This window comes from Taudactylus pleione, unplaced genomic scaffold (assembly GCF_031769625.1).
Source record: "Taudactylus pleione unplaced genomic scaffold, aTauple2 ptg000066l, whole genome shotgun sequence".
Taxonomy (NCBI): domain Eukaryota; kingdom Metazoa; phylum Chordata; class Amphibia; order Anura; family Myobatrachidae; genus Taudactylus; species Taudactylus pleione.
The window spans coordinates 3,659,047-3,683,658 of record NW_028284468.1 but is presented as its reverse complement, the minus strand read 5'-3'; the positions used below and the strand labels follow the sequence as shown (position 1 = coordinate 3,683,658).

At 48.1% G+C, this 24,612-nt stretch overlaps 1 protein-coding gene and 1 pseudogene across 1 annotated transcript; both read left to right on the top strand.

Moving 5' to 3' along the window:
* The first annotated feature begins 1,769 nt into the window (after window positions 1–1,769).
* Window positions 1,770–9,521, top strand: RBP2 (retinol binding protein 2). The gene is made up of 4 exons (XM_088466821.1): window positions 1,770–1,842; window positions 2,775–2,953; window positions 3,058–3,159; window positions 9,468–9,521. The coding sequence occupies exons 1-4, from the start codon at window positions 1,770–1,772 to the stop codon at window positions 9,519–9,521; spliced, it is 408 nt and encodes a 135-aa protein (XP_088322947.1).
* Window positions 9,522–11,275: 1,754 nt separating this feature from the next.
* On the top strand, window positions 11,276–18,705 carry LOC148534383 (uncharacterized; annotated as a pseudogene).
* Window positions 18,706–24,612: the final 5,907 nt, after the last annotated feature.

Sequence of the window (24,612 nt, the reverse complement as noted above, 5' to 3'; positions counted from 1 at the left end):
TTGGCAGACCTGGTGCCCAGGGTGCTGTGGCCTGTGGGTGCAGCCATAGTGACTGCCAGCACCATCTTTGACCACTGCTGGCCTGCAGCCACTGGGCACTAGGACCCAAGGACTCACCACTGAAGCGAATCATCTGACATGTGCATGCGCTGCTCACTACCTCATCTCTCCTCCATACTGCACCGCTGAGGAAGGGGAGCATGCAGGCTGTCCAAAAAGAAGGTAAGTTGAAGGGGAGGGGGTTGGAGTGACAGATATATTTGGGAAATTGGGGTGCCAAAAATTAATATAAGCAATTGGCTTCAACCCACAGAACTCAATCAGTGCGGTGGTTTGAAGCCAATATAAATAACATTTTGTCCGTTTAATCCTCAGATGCTCATTAACTGATATGCTTGGGTGTGGTTCTGTCTCTTTAAGCCAGTACATTGTATTTAAAATCTGTGTAATAGCTGGAGCCAAGAGAGGCAGAGCAATGCCCATATTTCTGAGTGTCAGTGTAGGGGCTACCGGAAGGGGCTACCTGAAGGGGAGACCGTGATGGGGTTGGTCAGCTGGACAAATTATTATAATATTTTGGAACTAACATTCACTGAATTTAAATGAATCACAGTTTGAAATGTAAGTAGGTGAGTGCCGTAAGTATGAGGGTTAGGGTTAGGCCGCGGGAGGGGTGGGTTAGGGTAAAGGTTAGCTAGAAAATACCGAAATTTGCCACCATTTTCACCGTCTGGGTCCTGCTGTCGGGATTCTGTCTGGACACCGTTCCCAACCCATGTCACCAATAGCCCCATTTTGCATGGATGTTATGGATGTTAGAGCTGCCTGGCAGAACATCTCATTCAGGTCTACTCTGCACTTCTCTGACCTGCTCCCGTATAGGGAAAACCTCCTTTCAGGATTTCATATGTTGAAGCATCTCAACTGTGGTGTTTATATATGAAACCATGCATAGTCCAAATGGTTCCATTCCCAGACCTGTTAACATGGTTTTTACAAACTTTTTAGCACATTCGGCAGGCCCCCATTTCTCAGTCCAGTGCAGAAAACAGCCTGGGAGCAGGAAGCTGAACTCTCCAGACAGTCGGGCACCTCTCCAGGCATTCCGCAAGCTGGACACAGGTGCCACCAAGGCAGCAACTTTGCACAACGGGTGGTGGCATTAGATGCACCACCCTCAGTATGGCCTTGATCAGAGTGTCTGGGAGGCTTCACTGAAGCCCGAAAGGCTGCTGCTGGGTCCCCATTGCCGCCATTGGGGACCGTATCGCTGGCGAGAGCGATGCAGTAACTAACAGCGGTAATTACCGCAGTTTGTTAAATGTTAAAAGGATGACATAACCCCTTTAACGAGTTCTAGAGGGATTATTTATTGCTAAATGGGGCCCTATATTTGATATTAGAGTCTAATACTGTAAATTGTTAGTAACTTTGCCTTTCACTGTCATTTTCTACAATATCTAAATACAGACCTCAGATGATGTCACGTGCGGACCGCTTCAGAAATGTCAGATTGAAACAGGGTCAGTGTAAAGGGTTAATGTCTTGTTGAACCTACCCATTCTACAATAAAAAAATAAAGATAATATCCTAGACGGCCTATGGACTTATTCATACAGATAAAATCTGTGACTTTTGAAACCCTTTTATCAGGATCCCAGAAATCCTTCTGCTCTGGAGAATATAACTGCAGACAGATCACATCTTTCCTGTAGTCCGTACAACTGTCTACAGCACCTGACCACCATCTGGATCTCAGTAACGCCATCATGCCTGCAGACTACAATGGTACCTGGCTCATGGAGAAGAATGACAACTTTGACGGATATATGAAGGCGTTAGGTATTCCTATTTGCCAGCTTTAAACTGTGACTAAACTTAACAGGATTTTGAGAATCAATTTGTTCTTGAGGAGGGTGCACTTTGTTTTCCTGTAGGACTGTTACTTGCTTTGCTCCATGCTGAAGTTACACTGCTTTCATATATGATTCTGCCCAAGTGCTCTACCAAACCTCATGGTGACAATGTAAATAATGGAAATGGGTCAGTGACATTTTTGTGTTGTGCAAGTTCCACACATTTCCCTCTCAGTTGTTAAGTTAGCTGAATCTTCTGTTATGTTCTGCAATAGAGCTTTTTATATTTTAAACATGAGCAAATCTGTCACATCGTGTATTCCCATGAACAGGAAAGATAGAAGAGGGACAGAAAGGGCAAACAGAAAATCAGGGGAAGAGCAGGATTCTTCTAGCTACAAAGGGGCATCCAGTACCTTGTTGCATAGTCACCTCAAATGATCCTGCAAAATCTTGGCATAGTATAACTGAGCAAATAGAAAAAAAGACCATATGATCACAGTGGAAGTTGTATAAAGTAGACGGATAACTCAGGACATTCTCATCACTGCTCCCCTGTATAAAGCCATATGATCGTATACATTTAAATTTTTTTTTTTCCATCGTCTACTTAAAGGCAAACCTGATGGCAATTGTTACTCCACAGTGCCCTCTGCTGCCATTGCAACAGAACTGACATGTGGGGAAGGGTATATCTTGGAAATTGTCACCATTCCTGGAAAAAAAATCATAATTTTAGGTGTGAACAAAATATCATGTATTCAGTATGATATAAACTTTGATAAGTATGTGTGATACTAATGAAACCATGCATAATATTGCTGATAAGATTCCACTAGTACATAATTTATATGTGACCCTTCAATTGAAAACACTACTTTTGCACTGATCAAGACCCATTCTTCTCTTTACCTACAGATATCGATATTGCAACCCGTACGATTGCTGCACACCTTAGCCAGACCAAAGAGATTGTCCAGAATGGAAATGACTTCAAAACTAAGACCCTCAGCACATTCAGGAATTATGAGCTCAATTATGTTGTAGGAGTAGAGTTTGAAGAGAAGACCAAGGGTCTGGATAATCGGGTGGTGCAGGTATGTTGGTGCTGGGTTTTACGTTTCACAAGTGCTACTTTTATCTACTAATATTATTATTATTATTATGATTATTAACTAATATTTATTTATTGCTGTTACAGACCTTAGTGATCTGGGATGGAGACAGTCTTGTCTGTGTCCAGAAAGGGGAGAAAAAGAACCGTGGCTGGAAGCATTGGATCGAGGGAGACAAACTCTACTTGGTAACAATTTGTCGCTTTATAAGATTAGCACTCAGCTTAATTAATGTCTTAACAAGGTGAACAGAGGACCTCATTCAGACCCGCTCACAAGCGGGTCGATGGTGAGGCCCTGTGCACGTGCAGCGGCCGCAGTGTGCGTGCACAAGCCCCGGAGCGAGTGACAAATTCACTCGGTCTGGGGCTCACTATAAAAGGGGCGGCTGTCGATGTTGATCGACAGCTCACCCCATTTTGTAGGCGGGGAGGGGGGGCGGCCGGACAAACGGAGGTGTTCCTGAAAGAACCCCTGCCGTTTGTAGGCGGCCCTACTGACATCAGCAGTGATGTCAGTAGGGAGCTTCCTGCTCTGTCGCAAGCCCCGATGTTGCAAGGGTCTCGTCGCAAGCACCGATGGTCTCGACCATCGCGACCATCACCTGGTCACTCACTAAAGCTGTGGGCGGTCACCCACAGCTTAGCGAGCGGCCAAGAGGCCGGATTTTAAAGAAGAAGCGGCTGCCCTCATTCAGACCGAGTGCTCGCATTTTGTGAGCGGCTCTGTATCAGGCCCAGAGTCCATAAACCTTCATGGATAGACAACAACTTAACAAGCAGAAGAATAAAATCATTTTATTGAGGACCTAAGAAGGGCCCATGTAAGCTGCAATACTCCCGGCCATTTATGTCATGTGTTTCCCAAATACAGTCCTTACACACCTCAACATCTCATGTTTTCATGATTTCTATTCTCTATGAGAAAACAAGTGGGATAATTCTTGAACCAGCCAGGTACACTGGTACTTGTGCATTATTAAAGAAATCCTGAAAGCATGAGCTATTAGGGTTATTTTAGGACTGGATTTAGTAAACTCTTAGACCTTACTTGCATCAGATAGGCAGTGTATATGAACCTATTAATACTGTTATCAGGATTTATATCTGATGAAGATCTTTCATTGTGCATTAAGTCTGACAATGATTGCATTTGGTCACTCACTAATAGCACTTTTTGTTCCATATAGGATAGAGCCATTTGGCCAATCTGCTTCTGCATCAGAATACAATTGTAGTGGGCTTTGATCAAATCTATAATACAATTAGTGACCAATACATTGCGCACACACATGTCCTTAAGCTGGGTACACACTGATAGATATATTGGCCATTCCATTGAATGACCAATATATCTATAGTACATCGGCAGGTGTGTATAGCCCCGATATGTCTGTGATCTGTGGTCATTCCCAGATATATCTAAAATATATATCGGTCATCTGCTAGTGTGTATGTGCGACCCACCGATCGCCCGTACACATGCTGCAGCAACCCACCGATGAGTGACAACTCAACTGGATGGGCAATTTAAATGCAAATCACGTTCCCCATCAGTGGCTGATTTTACCTAGGGGCAGCAGGGCAGCAACCCCCTTCAGTAAAATCTGCCATCTCAGTGTAGTCAGTGCAGTCCGTGTCTGCACTGGCTAGACTGGGATTGGCAGTGGCTTCCCATTGGAAGCTCTGCCTGCCAGTCACATACACACCAAACAGTCTCAGGAGGACTGCCAGTCCGGGTTGCTATTAGCACTGTCAACTTAAATATATTTCTTTTGTATGCTGCAATGTTTACCATTTTGTGTACTGTCTGTGAAGCCACTCCTCCACTCACCACACAGTCTCATCTCAGCCAGGAACGACTAGGGATGGCCATCGGTGGGTTAACCATCAAGGTACCATTGGTGGTTGACCTCAATGGTATGAAACCATTGGCTGGCAACCATTGATGGTTTCATTCACTGATGGTCATCCCTGTTTTAATACTTGCCAAGCAGCTGTACAGTGGAGTGGGGACGGGACTTTACGGGTCATGTCGGGGGGCCGAGCTATGCTCTGTCTCTCAGCACATGAGTGAAAAAAAAAAATTGTGTTGCTCTGTGCCTTCGGTGGTGGAGAACCACTGAATCTCTGCCATCGATGGCAAAGCCATCAACCATCAGTGATTAACAATCGATACTGGTTAACCATCGATGGTCAATGCCCATCCCTTGGTTACAACTAGGGGAGGGAGTCACAGCACAAGGTTCATGGATGTGACTGACTAGGATGCAGAGATGCCACTTTTAAAATAAAACCTCAAAAGGTGATTTATACCCCTTTTACATCGGAGCTAAAACCCGGGTTATTGCAGGGTTAACCCGGGCAGCTCCCTGGTGTAAAAGGGGTGAGGGAAAACCAACCCAGGTAAATAGCAGGGTTTAACACGGGCGTAGCCCGTGAAACCCTGCTGTGAGAACAGCGTACTCCGGGTCACGATGACCTGGAGTGCGTTGCTAGCCGGCCGATTGGTCCGGCTTCAGTGGAGCTTGGAGATGACGTCATCTCCAAGCGTCCACTTTCACGCCAGGAAAGCTGGGTCTATGCAGACCCGACTCCGGTGTGAGCGGCACCGACTCGGGAATATCCCGAGTCTGCGCCGGCTAAATTCCGGGTCTAATCCGGATAGGAACCCTGTTTGGTGGAAAAGGGGTATTAGTTTCAGACTGACTCTGATTCACTGGCGTTACAAGGGGGGGTGCGGGCTGCACCTGGGTGACACCAAAGTACTGGCTCCCCCTCAGTGACAGGAGCCGGGTGCTACATTATGTGCAGCACTTGACTTCTAGCACAGTGAGGGAGCCGCCACTTCACACAGGCTGGTCCCCGGGGGCAGCCTACACCTCCGGCACCCCTGGTGTGACAAAAAAACTGAGGTTTGGGCCACTAGGCCACGCCCCCACAAGTGAGGCCACGCATCCTTACTTGCCGGCGCACAGCAACGCTGCGCACAGTGCAAGCTCCCCGCCGCTGCCCACACCATCAATCAACCATTTGTTTTATTGTTTTATGGTCTAGCTTAAGGCCCCCATACGTCAGCAATCTGAAAACCACAATTGAACAATTTGAAGATTTATTGCCCGATTTTAGGATTTCCCAATCTAGCAATCTGCGCCCATACACTACAGATCTGTTTTAGTGATTTGCAGATCGATTGCAGCAAACACAGATCTTCTAAAATTGAAAGGCACAACATTTTACTAGTAACGGTCTGCAAATCTGCTGATCATAGCCCTCATTCAGAGCCGCTTGCTATTTGCGGTCGTTCGTTCTAAAACAAGGGGTGGCTATTCAAATGAACCATTCGCTAATTGCGGTCTGTTCACGCCTCTAAGTCTGAACGAGCGAGCAAAACTTGCGGTTGTAATTTTGAAAAATACGCTCCCTGGCCGCTCACATCCTACCTTGATGTCCGCTATTTATTAGATTAATCGAGTTCATCGAACAGCGTATGAACTGCTCGCTATTCTTGTGGCTGGTTTTTTCAACCGCTATTTTGCGAGCAGTTTGGAGTAAAAAAAACCAAGTGACGTGGTCAATGACGCTGCTGTATTAATTATGCACTCCCTTAAAACGCCCGTTTTGACCTTTAAGCACGCCTGCGATCTAATTCCACACCCCCGTTTTCAAGCACCTTCCCCTGTTACCACCCACATACGCCTCCCTCTGTCACTCAAAATAGCAGGCATTCACTATATAGCGAACAAACGATTTTCGGCCGCACTGACTGGTTCGCGCATGCGTATTAAAATCCGTACGCATGCGCAGATGTGCGAACATCAGTCAGAACGAACGAGCGGCCGCTTACGGATCTGAATCAGGGCCCATGTCCATACACTAGCAATCTACAGTCCCAATCCATCTGTGAAATCCAATATGTTGGACAATCTGATTTAACAATTCCAATCACTTTTTGGTTGCAATCTGCGATCTGTGAAGCCCATACATTGCAGATTTTTATACACAATCGATTGCAAATTGCAGAATTGCCACAATCGATTGCTGATGTATGGGGACCTTCACATTAGATCAGTGGCCCTGATTCAGAGCCGGACGCTCTGACAGAGCGCTCGCTCTGAATCAGGGCCGTCCGTCTTAATTTTTAGAGCGGCCTCCTGGCCGCTCGTATAGCTGTGGCTGACCACCCACAGCTACAGCGAGCGGCCATGAAGATGGTCGCGATGGTCAAGACCATCGCGACCATCGGGCTTGTGACGAGACCCTTCTGGTAGGGTCTCGTTGCCGCAAGCCCTGGAGTGCTTTCGGCTCTATTATCAGAGCCGAGAGCACTCCCACTGACATCACTTGTGATGTCAGTGGGGCCGGCCCCAGACGGTAGGCGTTCCCATGGGAACGCCTCCGTCTGGGCAGCCACGCCCCCGGCACGCCCACCAAAGGGGGCGTGCTGTCACTCACCATCGACAGTACGCCCCCGTTGGTACGAGACCCGGATCGACGGCTTGCCCGTCGCTATCCGGGTCTCGCGCATGCGCATGACGGAGCCGGCTCCGTCGTGCGCATGCGCACTGGGCCAACATCGACCCGCTTGCGAGCGCTCAGCGCTCGCGAGCGGGTCTGAATCAGGCCCAGTGTTTCCCAAAATCATTCCTCAGGAAGCACTAAAGGTGCCCATACATCAGCGACGGATCGCCACGATGCAGGGCTGTGATCTGAAATATCCGATCGCCCACCATTGATGTTCTGCGATCCATCGCCAGATCGCAGACATTTCACATGTTAAATGTCCGCGATTTGACAATTGCGATAATTTTATGATCGCGATCGTCAAAATGCCAAAATCCAACATGTTGGATTTCTGCGATCCTGCAATGTCGGGTAACATCATCGCAGGATCGCGGCAATCCATCGCTGATGTATGGGGCCCATAACAGTGCATGGTTTCTATTTGTCCTAGTTGGTGCACAGGTGTAGTCATTACTGGCCGTCACATTTTAAAAGATCCACAGGTGGAGCTAATTATTTCACTTGTGATTCTGTGAGGTGACTTGGAAAATATGCACTGTTATGGTGCCCACACACATAGCGATCTGCACATGATCCCACGATGTGTGCGATTTCCCCTGAACTGTCCCCCGGCAGCTCCCCGGCAGTCCTACACGCGATTTGGAGTAAAAAGCATCCAATCTGGCTTAAGATCCATCTTGCATCTTAACTTTTTTTTTTTTTCAGTGCATTGTGTCCCAGATTGTCAGATCTGCCCTACTGCACGGCAGATCTGACGATGCGATGTGCGACCAGTGGGGACGCGCATCGCATCGTGATCGTGAGTGGGGACCCCCGATTTACTCTCAATTTGGCCATATTTTACACGATCTGTCGTTCCAATGTTTCGGAATTGGCCAGATCGGGTAAAATATCGCTGTGTGTGTGGCCAGCTTTAGTGCTCCCTGAGGAATGATTTTGGGAAGCACTGATTTCATGTAAGCTAGACCACAGGTTCTCAAACTCTGTCCTCGGGACCCCAAACAGTGCATGTTTTCCAAGTCTCCTCACAGAATCACAAGTGAAATAATTAGCTCCACCTGTGGATCTTTTAAAATGTGTCAGTGAGTAAAGACTACACCCTACCCTCCAACATGGCCCCTCCCATCAGGTACAAAATGTTCTGCTCCTGGACTTACCACCTAATTAATGATTCCAGTCACCTATGTTGAGCTAGTTAATTGATCAGAATGATGTTTCAACACAGGTGATTAAGAAGGAAGTCCAGGAGAAGAGCATTTTGTACCTAATGGAACGGGTCATGTTGGAGGGTCTGCTACACCTGTGCACCTGCTGGGTGACCTGGAAAATGTGACCTGTGTTGGGTCCTGAGAACAGAGTTTGAGAACCACTGAGTTAGACAATAAAACAAATGGCTGATTAATTGACACAAATTGTAGCACATTAGCATGTTAGTAAAATAAAGTAATTACTAATGTTTCATACCTGGAGTCTGAACATGTTCTATTGGCTATAGGCTGCAGAGTCACAAGACTGCCCAGTTCTGGCTGTCAAGTTGTCCTAATCAAACAGGTAGTAATGTTTGGTTAATACATTGAACAATAGGGCTACTACAATTTGTAGACCAATCATAGGAAACCAGGGGCTCCACAGCTGACAAGTTAAGGCCTCCATACATCAGAGATGGATCACCGCGATGCGGCGAACCAGAGATTCCGGGTCGGTGGATCGGTGAAATCCAACATGTTGGATTTCACAGAGTTTCCGATCACGATCAAAAAATTATCGTGATTGGCAGATCGGTGAAATTTAACATGTAGAATTTCACCAATCCTTCGACAGATCGCGGAACATCGATGTCCACCGTTAGGCATTTCCGACTGGCGGATCGGCATTTCTGATCCAATCGCAGGATCGCGGCGATCCATCTCTGATGTATGGGGGCTTTTAGTCCTTATCATAGGTTCTCATCATATTCTATGCTGTTATTTCAGGATTTAACATGTGAAAATGAAGTTTGCCATCAGATTTTCAAGAAGAAGAACTAAAAACTGCACCGTGACATCTGCACTGCCAAGTTACTTTTTTTTATTTGCTTTGTAAAGAATGGATACATCTGTGATACATCTTTATATATGTTTCCTTCATTAAAAAATAAATACATTTTTATAAAATTGAATACATTTCCCATATTTTTCATACATACATATACATTCGTATACTTCAGTGGAATTTCTTGCCTAAATCAGTTATACCTCTTTTACACCAAAAACCCAGGTCCGACCTGGGTTTTCAGAGATGGTTCCAACCCAGGTCAGATCCAGGACAGACACCGTTTACACAGCACCATCGATCTGGGTTATTCCCAGGTCAGCCTCATTCACACTGAACCTGTGTCTGCCCTGCTAAACTTGTGAGGTCATAAAAAGTGGGAGGTGACTGCTCCACAACCACCAATCAGCTAATTTTAGGCATGACCCAGGTCGGATAACCCAGGTTGCACCGTTTACACTGCACCATTACCCAGGTCCATCCTGGGTCCGACCCTGGTAGCTACCTGGGTTGGATTGCCAGGTCACCTAACCCAGGTTATTTATCAGGGACCCTTTTACACTGAGCTGCATCCCAGGTAGACCCAGCAAAAACCCTGGTTTTTGCTCTGGTGTAAAAGGAGTATAAAAGTGTCCAATTTGCTGTGAACACAGAAGCCAAATCTTCTGCTCAATCTGAGCAACAAATATCAGGAGTAACAACATATGCTAAGGTGTATATTTACTAAGGTGAGAGATGTTGCCCATAGCAACCAAACAGATTCTAGCTATTATCTTCTAGAAGGTGCTAGTTAAATGTTAAGTAGAATCTGATTGGTTGCTATGAGCAACATCTCTACTTGTAAAAACTCTCACTTTAGTAAAGATGGCCCTAAGTATCTAACTGTGGGGTATTACATGTGATCATACCACTGTAAGGAAGTACAACAATCTATTACTGGTCTCAGCTGACAATCACTAATATAGGACTATATAGCATCTAGTAAATTAAACATCACAGGGTGCGGGGCTAAGAAATTAGATAGTTAAACTCGGTTTAAACTGGTCATGTCATAGATTCACAATAAATTAAATGCACATGAACAAATTACTATTCATATTATAAAATTTACTGTAATTAGGCAGGAATATACCCCAAAATACAAAAGACTTAAGGTGCATACACACGTAAAGATTTTCTGTCCACCCAGCCAACTAGTTGATTGGTTGGAATGAAAATCTGGTAAGGTATGGGAGTAACTGATGATCAGCAATTTGCTCCCAAATGCCGGAAAATGGACAAAAACTGTTGTTTGAACAAATTGTTTAGATCAAACATTTAACAAACTTGTCTGAATGACCATTTTCATCTGTTTTCTGGCATTTAGGAGCAAATTGCTGATCATCATTTACTCCCATACGTTACCAGATTTTCATTCCAACCAATCAACCAGATGGATGGTTGGACAGAAAATCTGTACGTATGTACCCAAGTATAGCTGGGCATCCACTATACAATTTTCTGTCAGATATCTGTCCAATCTGGCTGGTTGGAATGAAAATCTGGTAATGTATGGGAGCAAATGACAATCATCCATCTGCTCACAAACACTGGAAAATAGCCAAAAATGGTTGTTCAGACAAATTGGTCAAAACATACAAATTTAACCAATTTGAACAATTTTTTTTGTCCTTTTTTCAGTGTTTAAAACCATATGATCGACTGTCATTTGCTCCCATACTGGACCGATGCTGAGATCCGAGAGGCGGAGGAAGAAATTAAATGCCAGATGACTGGCACAGTTAAAGATGCGCTTGTGTATTGCAATATAGCCCAGATGCTGGAGTCCCGAGGGATAATAAGCACGCAGCAGCAATTGGTAAATAAATTGAAGGCCTTGCGTAAGCAGTTCAGTAAAGTGCACTATCAGAACTGCAAAAAAAGTGGTGCAGCACACCAGGAATGGGTGCATTACCAATTGTGCTACAGCGCTTTTGGAAATACGGTGCTTACAAACCCCATAGCAGTGTCCTCCTCAATCGCGCCATCCTGCTCCAGCCAGCAGGAGGATAGTCAAGAGTTACTGGCTACCCTGCCGTCCTCGCAATGCAGCCCAACATCACCCTGGAGAAGGTAGTGGGATGGATTCATCTGTGAATGCTGACAGTATCAATACCACCATAGATGAGGTAGTTGAGGTAAGCTCGGAGACTGTGCGCCCCCAAAAAACCCCTCCGCTACATGCTAATAGTAACTATAAAAAAAAAAAACACACACCACAGGCTACATTCACTTAAATCCAAATGGTAACTGAGTGCTGCTAGCGTGCAGGTAGATAGAAGGCCACAAGCACATGGACGCAAACACCACTGCTATCTTTATATCGCCTCACTGCATATTATAATTTGTTTTTGTTTCTCCCCTTTGCAGTCTACAATGTGCCACCCAAAAAGAAGAAGCTAAACAGGTCAGAGTGAGCGGCTAGAGCGATGACTTCTGTGATTGTGGAGCATCTCCGTGAATTGGATGCCAATATTCAGAGGCAGGAGGATGCTAGAATGGATTGGTTTCTAGAGTCAGAAAGGCAAATGCAGCAGTGATTTATGACGCAATTAATGGATATGCAGGAAAGACAAATGTCTTTTCTTGAGCGCACATTTGCACATGGTTTTGCAAACCAAACACAGCCATTCAGGGGCGTTTCTAGAGAGAAGGGGGCCCGTGTGCAGTCTCCGACACAGGCCCTCTCCTCTCTGTCCGGCAGCCGGCAGCGCACTGAGATGTGCGTGGCCAGCGCTGGAGTTATAGACTCTGGGCACTAGAGTGAGCCCATAGTCTATAGAGTATGCACAGGTCACCGGGAAAATGGCCGCAGTGGCCATTTTCCCTGTACTGCAAATGCACAAACGATGGGAAAATGGCTGCGGCGGCCATTTTCCAGTAGTTTTTAGAGCGCCAAACCCCCGCTCCGATGTGGGACTCCGGAGAGGTAAGTAATACTATGGGTGCAGGGTGTGTGGTGCGGGGCCTCCCTGGACCCAGGGGCTCGTGTTCCCCGCACACCCTGCACCCATTATGGATACGCCTGTGCAGCCATTACCACAGGCCAGAGAGTACCCAGAACGCACATATGGGCAGTACAATAGGGGGTCCAATTATTACAAACCTAGCACTAATACAACACAAACCTAGAGTCACTAGAGTATACAGTGTATAGGCAATTGCCCTAAACATGCCTATCTTAAATATTTTATCATTGTACCAATATTTTCATACGTTACAAAGTAAAATTTTATAGTGTGGCCCAGGATCTCCTCTTTGTGTGGCCAAACGTTACTTGACACTTGTTTAATACTATTTTTATACTGTATTTTTTACTTTTGTATAGTGTCTAGTTTTGTCTGCAGGGATCTGAAAGGCACTTTTCTTTTATACTGGCCTTACGATACTCGACATCTGTTTTATACTGTTTTTATACTTCTGCAACATTCTGATATTGTGTTAAAACTGTTCAATAAAAAAATCAATATATGCTCATATTTAAAGTTCAAAAAACACAACTTTGGAACCAAATAAACAAAAAACTTGTTTAGAAGATTAATAATTTTGCCTTTTATTTTAAACCAATGAAGGAAGGTTTGTTGCAATGGTGACCCAGATGAGCTCAGTGTTGTCCTCATGCTCCCCCACATAGCCTGCTGCAGTGGCGTAACTAGGGTATTTGAAGACCAGGGCAAATTTGAAAAGGGAGCACCAGCACACTGCGGATACCCACGCCTGAGGAAGCCTTGGATGGTTTCATCTTGGCACTGACTGTCACAGTTGGTGCAAGTGAGTTACCTGTCTCAGGTGATGAACTGGAAACACTGGAGGCCGGCTGGACTGGAACCATGGATAACATGAATAGCTCTTTTAATATAAGAATTGGGTAGCAGTGAGAACTGCCTTTGGTGATGAGTGACTGGAGCTGGTAACTTGAAGCGTTGGAGTGAGACCAGAAGGAACTTGGAGGGACCGGACTGGGACTGGCAGGTAGGCTGACTGAGCTGGTCGGGGTACCAGTAGATGAGCTTGCAGATGGATGGCAGCACGGAAGCTACTTGGTGCAGCTAATGAGCCGTGAGGTGAGTGGACTTGGAGGAACCGGACTGGGACCGGCAGGAAGGCTGACTGAGCTGGTCGGGTTACTAGTAGATGGTCCTGCAGACGGATGGTAGCGTGGAAGCTACTTGTTGTGGCTTGGGAAGCCGTGGGTAGACGTTGGTAGCTGGGTGGCTACGTGGAGCGGCTGGATAGCCGTAGGTAGACGTTGGTAGCTGGGTGGCTACGTGGAGCGGCTGGATAGCCGTGGGTAGACGCTGGTAGCTGGGTAGCTACGTGGAGCGGCTGGATAGCCGTGGGTAGACGCTGGTAGCTGGGTGGCTACGTGGAGCGGCTGGATAGCAGTGGGTAGACGCTGGTAGCTGGATGGCTACGTGGAGCATCTGGATAGCAGTGTGTAGACGCTGTTAGCTGGGTGGCTACGTGGAGCGGCTGGATAGCCGTGGGTAGACGCTGGTAGCTGGGTGGCTACGTGGAGCGGCTGGATAGCCGTGGGTAGACGCTGGTAGCTGGGTGGCTACGTGGAGCGGCTGGATAGCTGTGGGTAGACGCTGGTAGCTGGGTGGCTACGTGGAGCGGCTGGATAGCTGCCGTGGGTAGACGCTGGTAGCTGGGTGGCTACGTGGAGCGGCTGGATAGCCGTGGGTAGACGCTGGTAGCTGGGTGGCTACGTGGACCGGCTGGATAGCCGTGGGTAGATGCTGGTAGCTGGGTGGCTACGTGGAGCGGCTGGATAGCTGTGAGTAGATGCTGGTAGCTGGGCGGCTACCTGGAGCGGCTGGATAGCCGTGGGTAGACGCTGGTAGCTGGGTAGCTACGTGGAGCGGCTTGGGAGCCGTAGGTGAGAGATGGTAGCGTGGAGGCTACTTGGAGTGGCCTGGGAGCCGTAGGTGAGAGGCTGGTAGCGTGGATAGCTGACAGATAGCACTGGTCTAGGAACCAGCAGGAGCCTGGGACACACTGGTACTCAGAGGTACAGCTATAGCACAAGTTGTACACCATGGGACGTAACGAGATGTTCAAGCACTGAGTGCTATTAGAGGAGGATCTATATACCTAGAGTCTGGCAGCGATTGGTGGATACAGACAGGTAGTCTGGCAGTGGCATTCTGAGTGGAGCAAGGCACAACATGTAGAGGGAGTAATCATCTCTGCAGTCCTTGAGAACAGGACCACGCCTGTGATTCCAATTAAGACTAGCAATGCTCACAGACAGAGCAGGGTCCAGGTGATTAATCAGTGTGGGGAGGAGAGCAGTCTGCACACAAAGAGATGTCACAGCCAGCATGATTCAGCCAGAGTAGATGTCCCAGGAGAATTACAAACACAGATCCATGGAGCAGCTGGCAGAGGTAAGTCACAAAAGGTAAAAACTAGCCAGGATTGTGACACTGTCCTTCCGGCAAGGAGATGAAGTGCTGGTAAAGGGTATCCACAAATGCCCGTGTCACCTGGAGAGTGTGTGGTACTCTCCGGGGGTAGCATACCACCAGGGGGCAATGGCTAATCTCCTGATTGGGGTGATGGGCTGTCGGTAGTTGGTGGTCTGCATCATCAGTGCTGGTGCCAGTAAATCCAATAGATAGTAAAAGGTGGCACGCGACATCCGAAAATGGGCCATCCACTGCTCCACTTGAAAAGCTTCTACAGTCAGCATGAAAGCTTCTCAGTGGTGGCGGTCTCTGACCCACATTCTTCGATTTCTCATGGTGCTCAATCTCATAATGGTGGTGATGTTGGCCGCTGATAGCGCTCTCCTCCTGCGCAGATATTGCCGTCGAAATCGGGTCCTCTCAGCCAAGAATTGCGCTCTCCTCCTTGAACCCTGCACAAGGTGGCAGAGCATAAGAAGCTGCATCCAATTCTCTGTAGCTGAAATCAGCAGATAGCTGCAAACAGTGAGGAAATCGGGAATACCCACATGTGCTCCGTCTGCCATCATTGCTGCAATGCTGTAAGCAGTCCCCACCCCTCTCTTTTGTTGCTTTTTGTGACCTCATCTTTGTCAGCCCTTAAAAAAGTAAATTTTTAATGACATCTATAGGGATAGGCAGGGATTACCCGGGTTCAGTGTAAACAGGGCAAACCCGGGAACAATCCGGGTGGAGTTGCAATGTAACCTTGGTCTGAAGCCGAGCTCGACCCGGGATTGACCAGTGTTCAAATTTCCGGGTCGGACCCGAGATTTTGTTGTAAAAGGGGTATAAGGGAAAGAAGAGCACATTGGGGAAGAGGCTCTTTCTTGTGAGAGCTTACATTCTAAAGAGAAGGGACAGACAGGGATGACACAGACGGGGTAGACAACACAGATGGGGAAATATATAAAAGAAAGTGGAAGACACAAGGGAAAAGAGTAGAAAGGGAGGCGGGTAAGATTACAAAACATAGATCAAGAACTCGCAAAAGAAAAAGGAGAAGAACTAATTCAATCAAATGGGGACCACATTGTTCTAAGTATTGTAGGAACTAGGCCTATACACGAATACCTGCAGGGAACATAATAATATGGTAAAACAGAAGTATGGTGGAAGAATTTAAGAGAAAAGCAAGAATAGCAATGACAAGAAAACATATCAGGTAAGTTAGCGTAGCAAATGCCATGTGGTTGACTCAAAGGCCCCATTGATCCAGGCTTAGACAGTCTCAGGGAGTATTAAAATATATGGTCCCCATTTCTTATAGATGCATTGTACACACTGTTCTATATCAGAATGAATATTTCTCCAGTCAATGTAAATGAGTTCCATAAGGTCTGTGTGGATCTCGCTAACTGAGGGTACTGCTTCATAATCCACTTGCTTAGCTACAGTGAATATTAACGTAAGGAATGGGGAGAAGATGCATAATATCAAAGGTCGTTAATTTTCAGTGCACCTCCTGTAATTAAGAGGAGCCTAAAGTGTTGTGGATTTTGGGCCTGATTCAGAGCCGGACGCAATTAGCGCTCGCTCGTCCAGAAAATAGGGGTGGCTATTCAAATCAACCGTTCGCTGTTTGCGGTCTGTTCACGCCTCTAGGTCTGAACGAGCGAACAAAACTTGCGGACGTTTTTTGGGAAACTACGCCCCCTGGCCGCTTGTATCCTACGTCATGTCCGCTATTTATTAGATTAATCGAGTACATCGACCAGGGTATGAGCTGCTCGCTATTCTTGTGGTTGGTTTTTGCTACCACAATTTTGTGAGCAGTTCTGGCTCTAAAAAAACCCAGTGACGTGGTCAATGACGCTGCTGTTTTAAATATGCACACCCATAAAACGCCCGTTTTGACCTTTAAGCACGCCTGCGATCGGATCTCCACTCCCTGTTTTCAAACACCTTCCCCTGTTACCACCCACATACGCCTCATCCTGTCACTCAAATTAGCAGGCATTCGCTATTTTGCGAGCACATGAATTTCGGCCGCACTGACTGGTTCGCGCATGCGTATAACGATCCGTACGCATGCGCAGTTGGGCAAACATCGATCACAGCGAACGATCTGCCGCTTACGAGTGGCTCTGAATCAGGCCCTTAGGCCCTCATTCAGAGCCGTACGCTCTGAGCAGAGCGCACGCTCTGAATGAGGGCCGGGCTCCATTTTCATGGAGCGTCCTCCTGGACGCTCGTATAGCTGTGGGTCACCACCCACAGGCTATACGAGCGTGCTTTGTGATGGCCGCGATGGTCGAGACCATCGAAATTGCGAGCCGGAGCCTGCGGTTGAGGTTTTCAACCACAAGCTCCGGAGTGATTTTGGCTCTATCAGAGCCAAAATCACTCCCACTGACATCACTAGTGATGTCAGTGGGCCGGCTTCTGACGGGAGGCGTTCCCGTGGGAACGCCCCCGTCAGGGAGGCACGCCCACCAAAGGGGGCGTGCTGTCAATCAACATTGACAGCACGCCCCCTTTGATCGGACACAACGAGCGAAGGACTTTCCTTCGCTCGTCGCGTCTGGCGCATGCGCACGACGGAACTCCCTCCGTCGTGCACATGCTCAGTGCATAACATCGACCCACTTGCGAGCGGACAGCCGCTCGCGAGTGGGTCTGAATCAGGCCCTTAATCAGTTTGAGGAAGTAGATCAGCGACAATATTAATATCCAGCAAATCTTTGGTCCATGCTATGTTTAAACAATTCCACAATTTCTCATGGTCTTTAGATAGTAAATCTGAGTAGTGATATCTAATACGGAAAGTGTTTGTAATCAGAAAATGAAAACGGGAACTAAGGGTATTAGTGACTTCTATTATGGTGGAAATCTACTTAATATAAAATGTCGCAATTGTAAATTCATGAAGAAGTGGGAATGAGCAATCTCATATTTTTTTGCAATTGTTGAAAAGACAACAGGAGACCTCCAAGGTCAAAAACATCGGAGATAGCTCTTAGACCCTTAAGTTGGGTACACACTAGACGATTTTTTTAATGTTTTGCCGATTTCCGACGGATCGGAACGACAAATCGTTCAAATCGTCCAGTATGTACGCACTATGCGCGCTCCCACGGTGTCGTCCGTTGCATCTTCAGATCCCCTTTTAGAATGTAAGCTCTTACGAGCAGGGCCCTCTACCCTCTTGTGCTTCTCCCTACTTAGTTTAATCTACTTCTTACTCACCACTAGGGCACCTAACACTTGGCTGCTTATGCTCTGTTGCTTATCTGGGTGTTATGGTCGCTGATGTAGCAATATATATTATCCATATCCTGGTCATGTATTGTATTGTTCTGTAAGTCGCTTGTCAACAATTTGTTTATGTACTTTGTAAGGCGCTGCAGAACACTTGTGGCGCCATATAAATAAATGATAATAATAATCTGCCGTACATACTGCTCAATCTGAAGATCTGACTTACGAACCCATGCATTTGGATGCGGCAGGGAAACGACACATTGTGCGATCGTTCACCAGATCGTGTGGTGTGTACAGACCGCACAATATGTTGTGCTGTTGCATCTGCCGTCGGACGGATACACAGATCATCTAGTGTTTACCCAGCTTAACGCTTACTCTCTAAATACCAGCTAATATGGAGAGAAGGAAGGAAATGGGGATTTTCCCAAATAGGTATAAATATGGAGATGGTAAAGTCCCCATGAAGTTTCGGATTAACTGATATCCAGGTTGAATAGGTGTCCTTAAAAAACAAATTATTCTGCATATGTAAAGGAATAAGGACTCTGGACCTCATTCAGAGTCGGTCGAAGCGGCCGCACGGTCGTACGGGAAAAGGGGCCGGATATGCAAATGATTCCCTCGCAAGTTGCGTCCCTAAGTTCGGATCGGTAGCTGGCCGACCAAGGGGAGGAAGCGGCCGGAAGACAAAAAAATACGCCCCCTTCTCGTACGCATTACACGTCATCTCCGGGCATATGAGGATTAATCGAGACCATCGAGAACCATCGGAAGTGGTCGTAGAGCTTAAGGTTGACCATACCCTCTCTTAAGCTTTACGATCATGTCAGTGTAAAAACCTCCCATGTCACATGTGCCATGACGCTACTTTGTTAATTATGCACTCCCATAAACTGTATGCACTCCCATAAAACGCCATTCGCATAATTAGGCACGCCTGCGTTCGGATCTCCACTCCCCCGTTTTCAAGCACCTTCCCCTGTTACCACCCACAAACGCCTCAATCTGTCACTCAAACTACCGACCTGGCTGTGTTCAAGGAGAGAGAAATTTCTGATCGTAGCGGCTAGTTTGTGCACGCGCATTGCGACCTTTACGCATGCGCAGTACAGCGAACATTGGTGGCGTACGACCGTGCGGCCGCTTCGACCGATTCTGAATGAGGTCCTCTATGTATGTGAAACAAAGCAGCTGGAGTATGAGGAGAAATAAAGCTGCCTCTAAGGAGCTATTGGAAAAGTGACTATGTTGTAACGGGATGTAGTTAAGAGACCGTCCGAAGGAAGCCAGCCCGAACAAAGTCGGGGCACCCTTAGCGTTAGCCACGCGGGGGGGGAGGGTTAGGTTTAGGAAGTGTAGCGGGGTTAGGTTTTGGGGGGGAGGTTAGGGTTAGGCACCCCTAGGGGGGAGGATTAGGGTTAGGCACCCCCCCGGGAGTGTTAAGTTTAGGGTGCGGTAAGGGTTAGACCAGGGCTCGACAAATCCCAGGGGCCAGGTCACAATGGCCACCAGATTTTGCTGACTGGCTACTAGATTTTGCAGTGAGGGAGGAAGCAGATCCTCATCACCTCCGGCAGAGATTTGTGCCTATAGTACTGCGGTGTTCATATGCACAGGAGTGCATGCGCTGAGTGTTGTCTGAGGTGACTGCTGTGCCTCTGTCCGTCCCGGCCTGCACTGATGACTCCTGTCCATCCTGGCCTGCTCTGATCCCTGCTGTCTGTCCCAGTCTACACTGATCCTCCTGTACATCCCGGCTGTCTACTGTCTCCTATCTCCGGCTGCTTAGAGCTCTCCGGTAGTAGGGTCTATGCGTGGCCAGGGATTGCGGAGCTGCTTCAGAGGGATAGTGGTGTGACCACGAGGGGAGGGGGCTTTTGTTGTACTTTCTGGCACCATTATTTTATGTGAAATGTGGTTCGTTATTACTGGAGGGTGGGGGGTGGAGCAGGGGAGCTGTGCAGAACAGTGAGGGGGCCTCCATTTTACTGTATCCATTCAACTGTGACCATTTTGTGGACTAGTATAATGTGTATAACAGTTATATAACACACACAGCTGTGCTCCTCACTCACTCCTGTAATTTTTTTGGGGGACGGTGGTCTGGCTCCTACACTTTCATCCTGGCTCCTAGATTTTAGAAAAATTTGTCAAGCCCTTGGTTAGACACCCCCAGGGAGAGGTTAGGGTTAGGCACTAGGGGGGGATGTTAGGGTTAGGCACCACTGAGGGTTAGGGGGGCGAGAGGGGTAGGGTACTTACCTGCCCTGTAGGGATCTTCTCCCTTCGGGCTGCCGGCATCGGGATATGAACCGGCAGCTATTCAGTCGCAGGACTTCATACCCATTCCATTGTAACAGCAAGGCAGCTATATAGCGAAAGGATGTCTGAGAAAAAGCTTGAACAAGGAATTTTTTGTTTATTTGATTGACAAATTTATAAATGTCTTAGTACACGCTGCTATATCGGCCTTTGATATAGCAAATGGGAGCATTTGTATACAATAGAAGAGCTTAGGAAATGCTACACTCTTAAGCAATGCTTCTCTTTCCAGTGCATCCAGTGATTTCATTGAGACAAAGGTTTCTGAATAGTACGGGTGAAATTCAATTGGTATAGGTGATACAAATTAGCCAGAATATAAATCCCGAGGTATTTTAAGGAATGGCGATTAATATTAATTTGGGATATTAATGACAGAGAGAGAAATGGAGTAGAAGAAGGGGTTAAAGGGAGAATCTCAGATTTTTGGATATTAATTTGGTATCCTGCAAAAGGCCCAAAACATATTTCCCTTTTTAACCTAACATTTAAATTTTGGTACTATGTCTCTGATATCCTGAAAGTTGATTATCAGGGGATGATAACTATATAGCCCCTTGATTACTTTGAGACCTATTCAGTGGCATAAATTCATCCCAGACGCCGGGAGGCGAGTAATAATATGAGATATGGTAAGAACTTACCCTTGTTATCTCTATTTCTACGAAGTCCATAGGGTTCCACAGGATACCTTGGGGGTATAGGTGTGACGTCAGTCGCAGGGCACCAAAGAGTTAAGCTTTCAGCCTCCCAGGATGCACTAGGTCCCCCTCCTATACCCCGCCCCCGGGCCAAGGCACCTCAGTTAGTTACCAAGCCATAGGCCGGAGGAGGAGAAGGAAGAGAGAGAACAAAGATCTGGACACATACAAGAATCACATTCTCACCAGAGGGAGACGGAAAACCGGTGACCAGAGCAAAGCCCATCTGCAGCACAGGTGCGACAGGGCGGGAGTCCTGTGGAACCCTATGGACTTCGTAGAAATAGAGATAACAAGGGTAAGTTCTTACCATATCTCATATTTTCTACTTCAGGGTCCATAGGGTATCCACAGGATACCTTGGGGATGTCCCAAAGCAGTATCCTTTAAGGGTGGGGACGCTCCTGTGCAGAAAGGAGAATCCGCCGCCCGAAGGAAGCATCCTGAGAGGCGAAGGTGTCAACCCTGTAATACCTCACGAAGGTATGGACAGAAGACCACGTAGCAGCCTTGCAGATCTGTTTTAACTGCCGAGGCACCACGTCGAGCTGCCCACGAAGGACCCACAGACCTAGTGGAATGAGCCTTCAGAGAAGGAGGGACCGGTAGGCCTTCATGAAGATAAGCTTCAGAAATAGCCATACGGATCCAGGCTGCCAAAGTTTGCTTTGAAGCAGGCCAACCCTTTTTACAGAAGCCATAGAGGACAACAAAGCGTCCGACTTCCTAAACAAAGAAGTGCGGTCAACATAAGTCCTTAAGGCCCGCACAACATCCAAAGAGGCCTCACCCACGGAAAGACCCGGTGAGTTAAAGGCCGGAACAACTATTTCCTCGTTAACATGAAACTGGGAAACAACTTTGGGAAGAAACTCGGGCCGAGTGCGGAGCACTGCCCTGTTCCCATGAAAAACCAAGAAAGGGGGTCTACAAGAAAGAGCCCCTAACTCAGAAACACGTCTGGCTGAAGCAACGGCCAGAAGGAAAACAGTCTTAGCTGTTAGCCATTTAATATCCACTGAGCCCAGTGGTTCAAACGGCGGTCCTTGGAGAGCCCTCAGGACCACAGCCAAATCCCAAGGCGCCACAGGTGGAACAAAGGGCGGCTGAATACGGAGAACACCTTGCATAAAGGTGCGCACATCCGGGATTGTAGCAATCCTACGGTGAAACCAGACAGATAGGGCCGAAACCTGTACCTTCAAAGAAGCAAGGCGAAGCCCATGATCTAGTCCCGCTTGCAGGAAGGCGAGAATCCGAGACAGACGAAACTCCCGCGGTGCATAACCTCTCGGTCGACACCACTGGAAGAACGTATGCCACACGCGATGGTATATCCTCGCGGAAGACGGTTTCCGAGCTCGTAACATGGTACGCACCACAGAGCTGGAAAACCCCCAGGACCTCAGCATGGCCGTCTCAACAGCCACGCCGCCAAAGACAGCCGAGTCAGGTCCGGGTGAAGACAAGGACCCTGAGACAGAAGGTCCGGTCGTAGCGGCAACCGCAGAGGACTGTCCACGGACAGACCCTGAAGGTCTGAGAACCAGTGCCGTCTGGGCCACGCGGGAGCTATCAACAGGAGCGTCCCTCCTTCCTGTTTGAATTTCCGGATTACCCGTGGAAGAAGGGAGACCGGAGGGAACAGGTATGCAAACCTGAACGTCCACCGGACGGACAGAGCATCCACCAGAGACGCCCCTTCGTCTCTTGTGCGAGACCCGTACACCGGCAACTTGTTGTTGTGCCGGGACGCCATGAGGTCGATTTCTGGAAGACCCCACCTGTCCACCAGTAGTTGAAAAACGTCCGGGTGCAGGGACCATTCCCCTGGATGAACGTCCTGGCGACTTAGAAAGTCCGCCTCCCAATTTAGCACTCCCGGGATGAAGACCGCTGATATGGCCGGAAGATTGCGCTCCGCCCAAACCAGGATCCGAGAGACCTCTACGAGAGCCGCCCGACTGCGAGTTCCTCCTTGCCTGTTTATGTAGGCCACGGTGGTAGCATTGTCCGACTGGACCTGCACCGGGTGACCCTGGAGAAACCGCTGTGCCTGCAGGAGAGCATTGAAGACCGCACGGAGTTCCAAGATATTTATTGGAAGCTCCGCTTCTGTCGGTGTCCACCTGCCCTGGAACAAGTGTGGACCCGAAACTGCTCCCCAGCCCCGAAGACTGGCGTCCGTTGTCAACAGGACCCAATTTGGAACCCAGAACGGACGTCCCTTGTTGAGGTGGGTCGTCTTTAACCACCACGCAAGGGACAGGCGAACCTCCGGGGTGAGCACAATCGTCTGGAACTTCAGAGACTGAGGCAGCCCGTTCCACTTGGACAGGATCAGGTGCTGCAGAGGTCTGGAGTGAAACTGGGCGTATTCCACCATGTCGAACACCGACACCATGGAGCCCAGTAACCTCATCGCCGAGTGTAAGGACACCCGGCGGCTGTGCAGACAACTGCGCACCCTTGACTGTAAAGCAGAGATCTTGTCCTCCGTCACGAAGATCCTTTGCTGTCCCGAGTCCAATAAGGCTCCAAGATGCAGAATCCTCCGAGACGGGATTAGAGTGGACTTCTGCCAGTTGATTAGCCAGCCGTGCCGTTGCAGCAGTGCAATGGTCAGGTCCAAGTGGTGTAACAGGAGCTCTGGAGATCCTGCCACCAATAACAGGTCGTCCAAGTACGGCAACATGCGGACTCCTTGCAGCCGCAGAGAAGCCGCCATGACCGCCATAGCGTCCTGTATGTCCAATGACACCATGTAGTCCCCAGGTTCCAGCGCCAGAATGATGGACCGTAGGGTCTCCATCCGAAACTTCGGGACCCGCAAAGACTTGTTGAGTGCTTTGAGGTTGAGAATCGGACGATATGACCCATTGGGTTTCTGTACCAAAAATAGATTTGAATAGAAACCCTGGCCCCTCTGGGAGAATGGAACAGGCGCTATAACTCCAGCCTGGAGCATAGTGTGCAATACCTTCCGCAGCTCCGTAGCCTTGTTCCGGTCTGATGGTAGACCCGTGGTGAAGAATCGAGCCGGGGGTCTGTGCCGGAAGGAGAGGGCGTACCCGTGAGAGACCACCTCCAGAACCCAAGTGTCTGTCGTAGTGAACGACCAACACCGGGAGAACTGCAGCAGGCGGCCTCCCACCCTGGGATCCCCCAAGGGGAGACCCGGACCGTCAGGCCGCAGGCTTGTCATCTGGCTTGGGGGCCGGACGTCTGGTACTCCATGCCTGTTTCCGGGGCTTGACCGATTTCTTAGGGCCAGCCTGTCGAGGAAACGACTGTGGTTTGGGCCTGCCCTGGGCCCTAGATGACCGAAAGGACGATGGTCCAGAACCAGAAGGAGCAGCGGCCGA

Excerpts from the sequence above, each read along its gene's own strand:
- RBP2 (XM_088466821.1), top strand. The coding sequence starts at position 1,770 with ATGCCTGCAGACTACAATGGTACCTGGCTCATGGAGAAGAATGACAAC. Across the intron at positions 1,843-2,774 it reads CGGATATATGAAGGCGTTAG|ATATCGATATTGCAACCCGT; the intron begins GTATTCCTATTT and ends CTTTACCTACAG. Across the intron at positions 3,160-9,467 it reads AGGGAGACAAACTCTACTTG|GATTTAACATGTGAAAATGA; the intron begins GTAACAATTTGT and ends CTGTTATTTCAG.